This window comes from Ictalurus punctatus, chromosome 29, assembly GCF_001660625.3.
Source record: "Ictalurus punctatus breed USDA103 chromosome 29, Coco_2.0, whole genome shotgun sequence".
Lineage (NCBI taxonomy): Eukaryota > Metazoa > Chordata > Actinopteri > Siluriformes > Ictaluridae > Ictalurus > Ictalurus punctatus.
Genome location: NC_030444.2, coordinates 12,591,790 through 12,602,686, shown reverse-complemented (window position 1 = coordinate 12,602,686; position 10,897 = coordinate 12,591,790). Strand labels below are relative to the sequence as shown.

Sequence of the window (10,897 nt, the reverse complement as noted above, 5' to 3'; positions counted from 1 at the left end):
TTCTCCTCACTCTCAATCTGTGCTGTAACAGTAAGCATGCATGACCTCAGCAAGAAAAACCCCCTTTTATGGTCATGAGTCATACAGGAGAGAGAGAGAGAGAGAGAGAGAGAGAGAGAGAGACAGACTGAGTCTGAGTGAAATAAGCCATGAGACACCCCTGACTCAGAAGTGTGCTGATTAGGTTAGCTTGTCTCATACCTCCATATACTGAGGTAAACAGTTAATACCAAATATGATTAAGGGAGGCAGAGAGAGAAAGAGAAACCCAGAGAGAGAGAGAGAATTAAAATCATTAAAATGGCAGGATCTTTGTATAATTTGGAAGGTAAATAATCTGGAAACTTCCCCATCTTCTCCAGACGTCCTGAATTTCCTAATTATCCCACTAGCTAGGTGTAATGTAACTAGCTCACATGATTTCAGTATCTAAAGTACTATCAGATTTCCACACGTACTCCATGTACATTAAGTCACGCTGCTGGAGGACGTCTATAGCAGCAGCATTTCTACTGGTCAAAATACAACGGCGTAATCTTTCCAGACACGTGTACACACCTGCGGTTAAACGTTTCGGCCCACAGAGTGGTAGAACTTCTTCTTAAAGAGATTTTCTGGATCCGAACCTGAATAGCCAATTCACAAAACACAAAGAAATAACGGCACACCGTGGGTGCGTGTATATATCGGGTACACGCGTTGGGGCGCTGGTGAAGGACCCTGGCTCACTACACATCGGGACACCGATGACTCAGTTTCCGGCGACGTGATCGTGTACTCGCGTTGTAAATCCTCACCACTGGCGTTTATCAACACCGAGAAGGACCGATATCTTTCCGACATTATACCTCATATGAATTTGTTAGCTTGATCACACGCGTTTCTGTCGCGGTACTTCAAGCGGGATCGTACACTAGCTGGTGGATTTTTAAACGTCTTTTTTTTTTAAACGCTTAAACGTCGTTAGACTCAAACAAACCGTATATAGAACGTCAAATAAATTAAATAAAAAATGGCTAACGTGGGTAATCATTCGAGAGCCACAGCGACGATAACAAGCTACATTTGTAGACGAAGTCGACTCGGAGCTCGTCCGCCGTTTTATTTTTTCGAGCTGAGAGGCATCACAAAACACGGCGTCATTCCCAGTGAGGGAACATAGCGAGCATCGATGCTTCCTGGATTTCGCGGTGCATTGTGGGATTTTTTATTTTTTTTTAGGAAGCCATTGTTCCAGTGAAGAAGAATTACACGATCGAGACAGCCCTCAAAACAGCCGACCGTCTTATCAGCACCCTGAGTACTGAACTAGTGAGCCGACCGAGACGCGCCCAACGATCGCGTTCAACATGACGTTCATAATTTGACTGTTGTTATTTATCCTGCGTGTATAGATCCTCTCCGGGCATTAGCATCATCTGCAGTATGTACAGCGAAACCTTATTTTTTTTTAAAAGTAGTGTTTAATTTCCAAGACATGTAAGTTATTGTGAAAACGGCTTCAGTCCTTGTGATAAATCGCTCGCGTTCACTGAAGTTGTGATTTCACAGCCGAGTGCCAAAACCCCTTCTGGAACTAACCGATAGAATCCCCATCGCAAATGCAAGAGAGATGTAAGAGAGATGAGATGATACGTGTGAGAGCTTCTAAACTGGCCAGACTCATCAGAGCCTCCAGTTGCTAGGTTATCTCTGTTTGTTTTGATGAGTAACCGGTGGCTGATCTCACTCGGGTCTGTGCTCGGATCGGACTCGGAGAGCGGAGCGCAGATCACAGAATAGACCTGCGATCTTCTGTTCGACTCAAAGACTTGACTTGTTTACTTGTTTTAGAACAAAATAAATGAATATGACACTTGGTGTGTTTGGTTCAGTTTCTGTTAATCATTTGCCAAAAAAAAAAAAAAAAAAAACCCGCAAAGCTTGTTCTGTCTATTGTTTATTCCAATAAAAGTGTTTTTGTTCTTCCTGAATTTGTCGCTGTAACGGTCCCTAAAACAAGAAATATTCTCAGCTCTGTACTGTTTGCGTTCTACATACGATGGTTTCTGCAAAGATCTTTTTAACATCCCCAGAGTTTGTCGAAAGCGTCTCGTCTCCCACAAAAGTTCGTCACGTCCGTAACGCTGATGAACTCCTGAAAACTGTTTTTGAAACATTTAAATCGATCCATGAGTTTTTAAGATTTGTCTCCTTTAGTCCTCAAAAGGTTAAATAACAACATGTGCAAACTGTCTCATTGATTCTAAGCTAATCTTAGACATTTTCTTAACCAGAGTGAGTGCAAATGTCACATCCATAATGCAATACAGGGATTGCCCTGACTGAACCAACACTCGACACACAACTAAAAAAAAAAGGAAAAAGAAGCCTATGTTTAATGTATAAACATTGCCATGTTCTCTATATTTCAACCAGGGATGTTAAACACAGTGAAATATAGACGAGGGAACATTTGAACATTATTTTTCCATGACGGTGTTGACATTTGCGATGGGGTGACCACCTGAATCACTGGCTGTCTTTACTGAATCCCTACCTCTTCACCAAGCACCTGAACTGGCACTTTTATATTTATAGATATTTTTAATGATTGGAATGTTAGATCAACGCTGTATTATCTATGCAGGCTTTCACATATTGCATGCAGTAAATCGAACCCTGGTGTGTTTACCCTCCTGCTGTGGTTTGTTTAGGCCGCGTTGATCAATAATGCTGAAAACCAGACCGTGTCCAATTCTGAATTGATCCAAGTGCAGAAAGTGAGCGTATCGTGTTGCGTGTTACGGCCCGAAAGGAGCCTTTTCTTTTGCTGAGCGTTGTTATGCCGACTGCTTAGAAAAACGAACCGCCTGTGATGACAGTTCTCCGTCTCCGCCGCACAGGTTCGGACTCTGTTCGTCAGCGGTTTGCCGTTGGACATCAAACCCCGTGAGCTTTACCTGCTGTTCAGACCATTTAAGGTGAGTCACACATCGTACCCCAGACACCGAGAATCCAAACCATGCACAGAGGAGAGCGACAGTCCGAGTCGAGTACTCGAAGGTTAAAGGTCCGACGACAAGTCAGGGCTCAGCAACTAGGAGACGACTTTAACCTCACGGCATATGTTATCATCAGTCTGAGAACATACCTCACATTTTGTAATAGATTATTGAATCATTGTCTGAACATCTAGACTGGCTAATCAGTTTTAGCGTCATTTCCGAACGATGCTAGCAATTAGTAAGTGAATACGTTGTGACCCTTCAGTAAGCTTAAATATATATATATATATATATATATATATATATATATATATATATATATATATATATATATATATATATATATATATTTATATATATATATATATATATATATATATATATATATATTTATAGACTAAAGAGTAAGTGAGCGTTTAACTCTTGTACTTCCTGTTGTAGCTTATCTCACACGCCTTCTCGTTGGTGAATATCTCACGGCAATAGTATGATTACCGTCGGGTTTCTTTGTGTAGAGTATCTCGACTGTGCTGTGTTTAGCTGCAAGTGAGCAGGACTATGGGAAAGGAGACTGGGCAAACAATTCACACGTCTGTTTCGGGGGGGGTATAAATACTTATGAAAGCAGACACTCAGGGCTTTAATAATTTGCAGCTTTTCATATGACATTAACATCACAAATAAATTCAATGCTGAACATGAGCACCCCCAAAACAGGAGTTAAATATTATCGATAGAAATAATACAGATACTGGATGAATATCTATTTTTCTTTAGTGGGAAAAAATTTAGGGGGGAAAATCTTTAAAATATTCCACTTTAGAAGTGACCGGTATAGCTCCTGTAACTGTATTAGATGTCTTAGTGATAAGAATGACGTCATCATTGTGTTTTTTTTTTTGTTGTTGTTGTTTTTGTCTTAGGGATACGAAGGGTCGCTGATCAAACTTACATCAAAACAGGTGAGACACTGAAAGGTAACTCGTCTCTGTATTAGAATAAGGACATTCTGCGCGTGCCACGTGTCCGAAATAACACCGGAAGATCGTATGCGTTTTGATTATCTCATGTGCTAAGCGCTACGTAGGATGTCTTAAGTAGTTCTTTAATAGGTTACAATAGCTTCTGTTGTTTTTGTCATTCGTGAGCCTTCCTTAGCCGTAAGGGCTTAGGACGCAGGTCTTAAGGACAGCTGGGTTGAAATACAGTAAAAGCACAGCTGTTATGTTTGCTGTTTGGGCCGTTTTCCGCAGAGCTGCATGCGTTTGTACCGGTGTTGCTTGTCCCATTTTGTTTTGATTGACAAACTCCCACAAGGATCTACAGAAGGGTTCATATCTGGCTCTAGAGGATCACACTCGCACACCAGAACCGTACACACTTCAGATGTGCAAATTAGTAGAGACTGTGTGTGCGCGAGTGCGTGCGCAGACAGACTGAGGGCATTCAGGGTTCGTTCAATGCACGATTCAAATAATAAATTGACGATACGTGTTATCTTCGTACGTGACCTTCGTGCAGCTTTGTTTTCAAACCGCGAAGTCTGTTGGCGCTCTTTCATTCGCACAAAGCGGAGCTTCGAATACAGCGTGTGAAAATCTGACAGCTTTTACGCTTCATCAGTTTTTAGCAGCTTTCTATCATCCGGGCGCTCGATTTAACCCTTTAAACTCGCGGGATTAGTCTCGCGTCTCTCTACGTCTGTATCTCTCCCGTTAGGTTCCACTTTGTTTCTGAAGAACTCGTCGAGGTCAGCGAGCAGCGGGTTACTGAGAACCGAATCGTAAAGCTGCGAGCGGATGGCGGTTTAATGCGGGGGTTGATATAGGCTGCTGAAAAACTCGTTCACCGAGAGCCTCGAAGAAGGAAAAAATACAGACAAGTTTCCTCGTGTGTCTGTAACGTGTCGGCTAGAGTTCTTTTTATATTTCTGCGGAGTGTTTCTCTCATTTCGCAGCTGAAGAAGAGAATGACTGTTTCGCATCCAAAAGTCCGCTTATCAATCTGAAACACCAGGAAGTAGGAACATCGTTGACTTCCTGTGGAGGGGGGGGGGGACAAAACCCTGTGCCTGTACCATCAGAGGTTTCCCAGAACAGTTTGTGTGTGTGTGTGTGTGTGTGTGTGTTGTAGTTATAGCAGGAGGAGATGACAGCAATAATGTAAATCAGTCGATTCCAGACCTCTCAAGACACGAAGACATCACCATATATAGCATTATAGCTCAGAGTCACTATTAATAACAGCCCTGTGTTCCTTCACAAGGGAGCGAGGAGGTGTGTGATACAAAGAATGAGAGAGAGTTAAGGGAAAGAGTGGGTAAGAGGGAGAGAGGAAAAGTGTGTGTGTGTGTGTGTGAGTGAAGACAAAAAAAAGTAGGGTATGAGAGTCATCAGAAAAGACAGAGAGAGAGGAAATATGTGCATATATCAATCTCTCCCTCTCGTCCTCTTTCTAAACTCTGAATGGCCTCTTCCTCCCTGCACATTTTTCTCCCCTTTTCATCACATACACGCACACGCACACACACACACATCTTACAAGCTGTCTGAGGACCTTCCACAAATAATTATTAATGAAGCTACTACACCTTAATCAACCCCTATCCCTAACCTCAACAACCAAACAGAAACTATTTTTATTTGAATAAAAGCTTCAGTTTTTAAATAAATAAATAAATAGTGGAGACCAGCGAAATGTCCCCACAAGGTAAAAAATGTCAGACATTCCTATCTTTAACCTCAGTTGTTTTTAGTATAAATTTAAAAAGCAGTTTTTGTTTAAAAACTCCGAAATAAATTGTTTGTCAAAAGGTGCACTTAAATTTCAAAACAGCCTCAGATCACAAGGTGACATTTATTCCTGTCAATACGTGAACATATCTTAACAAAATGATGAATATTTATGCGGTCCCCCCCCCCACTCTATCCCTGCTCTGTCTTCACTTCGGTGTCTGTTCTCTGTTCTGTAGCCGGTCGGCTTTGTGAGCTTTGACAGCAGATCAGAGGCTGAAGCAGCCAAGAATGCCCTGAATGTAAGTATGATTTTCTTCTCATTTGGTAATTGATATTTTTCAATAGGGCTGGGGGGTTGGGGTTATGATGGATGGGTAATTTCCAGTGCATTATTCTTGATTTAAAAAAAAAACAAAAAAAACAAAAAAAAAAAAACCATTTATTTATTTATTTATTTTTCCATTTTCTTACGCACGTGTTCGATGTGTGTCGAAGTGTGCTGCATTTGAAAGCAGCAGGGAGCCGGGACAAATTAACCCGGTGTGGAATCTCATTACATCTCTGTGGAGTATTTCGGTTGCTCGAGACATTAAGTACAAGAGCCCACATAATCCCACTCGATGCCACTCCGTCCGTGAGAATCAGGACATCAGGTTCGGTAATACAGACGAGCATGTTAGAGTACACCCCTGTGGAACTTCACGTGCCGGGCGTCCTGACATATAGACTGTCCGGCACTTACGTGTCGCTAACTACACAAACTACTTCCTGTTATTGTCCGCGCAGATAGCACTGAGTCAACAAGATACCACAGTAAAACTATTACATCTACCACAGTGTATATTAACCCTGTTGTATTGTCTACTACTTAGCAACATACTGTATATTCCAACCGCGTAGACGCAGCACAAGGCATACAATCATGCCGGTACAGGCCAAGAACATCAGATAATGTTCGCATCAAACATCAGAACGGGGTGGAAAAAAGTGATCTCAGTAACGTTCACCATGATGGACTGGTTGTGGTTTGAGTATCTCAGAAACTACTGATCTCTTGGGATTTTCTCATAAAGCATTCTCTAGACTTTACACAGAATGGTGCGACAAACATAAAACGTTCACGGTCTGCATGTGGAAACGCTTTGTTTTTTTTTTTTGTTTTTTTTTTTTAAACGAGAGAGCATCAAAGGAGAATGAGCGGACTGGTTCAATCTGACAGTAAGGGTATGGAGCTTTTAAATAACCACTCTTTACAACTGTGGTGAGCAGAAAAGCATCTCAGAACGCACAAAATGTCGACGCTTGAAGCGGATAGGGTACAACAGCAGAAGACCACATCGGGTACCGCTCTGTTCGGCCAAGGACAGGAATCTGAGGCTACACAAAAACCTTCTTATGTGACTGCTGAGACGAGACAAATGGAGGAAATGAATTAGATGTGTGTGTGTGTGTGTTGTTTGCGATCCTCTGAGTTGACTTTGCGTTCAAAGCGCCCGAAGCGACTTTTCTTTCTTTACAAGCCCATGTCCTTGTTATACTTGAAGCGGCCTGTTGTTTACGCTCCATACAGTTTCATGTCTCATCGCTGAAATTCAGAGGAAAAAACACAACGCGGTTATTTTAAGCGTGTTTGTTTCGGGCCATGGCGCAGATGTCTAATATTGATTCTGAGCATGCTGGTAGCCACAGCGACCCGGCCAACATTCTTCTTCAGTGTTTGCAGAGACAGTCTGATGCGTGTTATGGCTGTCTGTAACTCGGGCTTTTCTGTCTGAGCAAATGAATTTTTTTTTTTTTTCTTCTTCCTCTTCTTCTTCTTCTTGAACAGATACTTGCTGCAATGGAATCTATTTAGAGCCAATAAAGGGGATGACAAATGTATCAGTCTGACAGGATGCTATTAGCTAGTTAGGCTATACCAATGACATTTCCAAGAGCTTGAAATCATCTTGAAAGTGTGGTTTCGGTTATTCAGTTAGGGAAAGATGGCGGATGTGTTTCGGGCTTTTTTTGACTGGGTGTTAAGGGAACGTGACTAATAACTGTTTCTCTCTTCAGTGCCACAACACTATTTGTGAAGATGCTGGCAGCGTGTAAAGCATGTCTGGATTGTAGCAGTAACACATAGCTTCGGATGCCGTACAGTCATCTGGTTACTAACAAGAGCCTGTGAATAACACTGCGAACATTTCTTCTCTTGTGTCCTTTATGTTTACAGTAGCAGAGCCTGTTCCAGTTGGTCCAGTACATTCTGTACACATGTTTGCCTCGCACCTCCAGGGGTTTGGGGATCGAATCCAACCTCCACTCTGTGTGTGTTTGTGGAGTTGGCATGTTCTCCCCGTGCTTCAGGGGTTTCCTACACGTACTCCGGTTTCCTCCCCCAGTCTAAAGACATGTTCTGTAGGCTGATTGGCATTTCTAAATTGTCCATAGTGCGTGAGCGCGTGTGCGGGTGTCCCACGTCCAGGGTGTCCCCCGCCTCACATCCCTGAGATGGGCTCAAGGCTCCCCAACGACCCTGTGTAGGATAATCGGTACGGAATTGGACAGATGGATAATTGTAATATTTATTGTTAAACTTCCAGTCTGCCATCATGTCAGTGTAAATAATGCTGACGGAAATGATGTCTCAATTTTTTTTTGTGTCATGTTTAGGCACCATCTTGATGGTAGGTGGAATTCTGGGAAAGGTGCAGACCACCCCCACGACTGAATAACACCGAGTTCTGCTTTCCAATAGACGTTTAAAAACACTTTTGACCCGATTGTGAAGAAAAATTATATACATGGTGACTGAAAAGTTCCGTTCATTCCGTATTTATTATTTACTACATACGCCGTACGCATTTCCCAGTCGCTGTATCGGGTCTTTGCGGATTTTGCTTAACGTGTTCAGCTCAACATACAGCATTTAGTCAACATCTTCCCACTGATTCCTGACTTTTCAGACACCCTGCAGACTGATATGTAGATTATGTAATTAACCAACCTACCGGGACTTCTGATGATGAAGGCGGCATGAACGACGTCTCTGGTTGCTTAATAATGTGTGTGTGTGTGTGTGTGTGTGTGTGTGTCAGCTTCTATAAGGGACGATTTTTTTTTTCTTTTGCCATTAAGGGAGTACGTTTTGACCCGGAGATTCCCCAGACTTTACGGCTGGAGTTTGCCAAAGCCAACACCAAGATGGCCAAGAGCAAACTGGTAGGGACGCCCAACCCCCCTCCGTCTCAGCAGAGCCCTGGACCGCCCTTCATCAGCCGGGAAGCTTGTAAGTAACACACACAAACACACACACATGGATCGATGATAAGATCAGCGGCCCCCCAAACTGCTCCCATAATCAGCCTATTAGCGTTCCCATTCCAATGAATTTGTCTGAGATAGCATGTCTGATTGGGAGAGAAGTTGGGAAACACCCTGTATAATGCAGGTCATGTGGGTTGGTTTTGCTTTAGCAACACAGAACAATGATTCCTTTCAGTACCCTGTAATGATTTCATATTTGTCGTAGTGTTGTCAAGATACTGACCAAAATTAGTGTTGTTTTTCGTGCAGAAGGTTGAGCGCATAGATCCAGTTACACCAGTTTTTTGTGGTTTTTTTGGGTTATACAATGAACATGATGGTATTGTACCCCGTCGCTCACTTACTAGCAAATCGTAACGGGGAAACAAAAACAGCTTTTAAAGGTTTAAAAGGTAAACCGTAAAGTTCTTACACGTTCACTCACGTTTTATAATGAAGCAGAAATATTTACATCGAACTATCCTTTGTTCTGAGAGAGGTTTAACAACGAACAGACAGAAATCACAACCCAGAACGAGACGTCCGTGTGTAAACCGCTGTCTCTCTGCGAGTCACTGTGAGTTTAACATTGACTGTCCTGATCAAATATTCACCCCCGTATTGGATTTCTTAGTTTCGCAATCTACTTTTGAGCTCGTGTGTGTATCATGAGGGGTTGACGCTCTGGAGTCTTTAATCCATCGCCTACTGATACATTTTCTTTGATGGGACGAGGATTTTTCCGTCCTCATGACGTTCATCGTATCCATGGTTTTGGCACTTTTTTTTTTTAAGTAGCCCACACACGCGCACACACACACACACTTTTATTTTTACTGCATTGGTACTTTAGATTACTCTAATGCTACAGTTGAGGTAATAAGTTTACGTACGCCTTGCAGAATCTGCTAAATATTAATCACGGAAAAATAAATAAATAAAAGGGATCTTAAAAATTGCATTTGAACGTTCATCGTTGCATGATCTGTGTAAATTATTATTTTGTCTTATAAGATCTATAAACTAGTTAATTACAATTAGCAATTTACACCGATCGTCCTGTGTAAAAGTTTACACCCCCCTGGCTCTTGATGCGTCGTGTTGCGTTCTTGAGCATCAGTGAACGTTTGGACCTTTTGTAACAGTCGTGTACGAGTCCCTCAGTCCTCCTCGGTGTGAGAAGTCGGATCTGAACATCGTATAGCCGCTGTTAAAAGGAAAGGGGTCAAATATGCAGAAGATGCTGGAAAAGTAAAGAATGTGCAGGACCTGGAGGGTTTTTCTGAAGAATAGTGGGCAGTTTAACTGCTCAGGACGAACACGGTACTCGTGAAGAACTCTCACAGAAAAGAAACACATCATGTCGTCGATCATCCAGGTAACGACACACAGTACTAAGAGGGTGTGTAAACTTTTGAACGGGTCCATTTGTGTAAATTCAGTTATTACTGTGTCTTGTGGACTATATGTAAACGTCTGTTATGTGAAATAATTAGCTTAGTCGGGGCAGAACTAAATACAGAAATACAACATGCTATTTTTATAGTCCCGTATTTAAAAAAAAATAAAAAAATACAAAAAATACAAAAACGATTATTTTGCAGATTCGGCAAAGTGTGTGCAAACTTACGACCTCAATCGTTTTTTATTAATGAATGTCCAAATTTAGGAGATCATGCAGTTTCTGTTTAATTGTCAGAAATCGGTTCATAAGTATCATAAGTATCATGTTCGAATGGACCTGACGTCCCAGCTATAAAGAGATGAAAACACACACCCAGACACATTCCAGCTGTGGATTTTGCTGCTTGTGCATTCCTGTTAAGTGACTCAGGCTTATCTCGAATCTGCCGGAGTGAAATAAAGACGCCCCTCGCGGTCCCT

At 42.0% G+C, this 10,897-nt stretch overlaps 1 protein-coding gene across 1 annotated transcript in view; it reads left to right on the top strand.

Annotated features, from left to right (window-relative positions):
• Positions 1-10,897, top strand: part of rbpms (RNA binding protein, mRNA processing factor) — a 30,014-nt gene that overhangs the window by 8,323 nt on the left and 10,794 nt on the right. The window contains exons 2-5 of the mRNA XM_053677640.1: positions 2,886-2,963; positions 3,911-3,949; positions 5,959-6,021; positions 8,846-8,996. Of these exons, the coding sequence (XP_053533615.1) occupies positions 2,886-2,963; positions 3,911-3,949; positions 5,959-6,021; positions 8,846-8,996 (331 nt within the window). The remainder of the gene's footprint in view (positions 1-2,885; positions 2,964-3,910; positions 3,950-5,958; positions 6,022-8,845; positions 8,997-10,897) is intronic.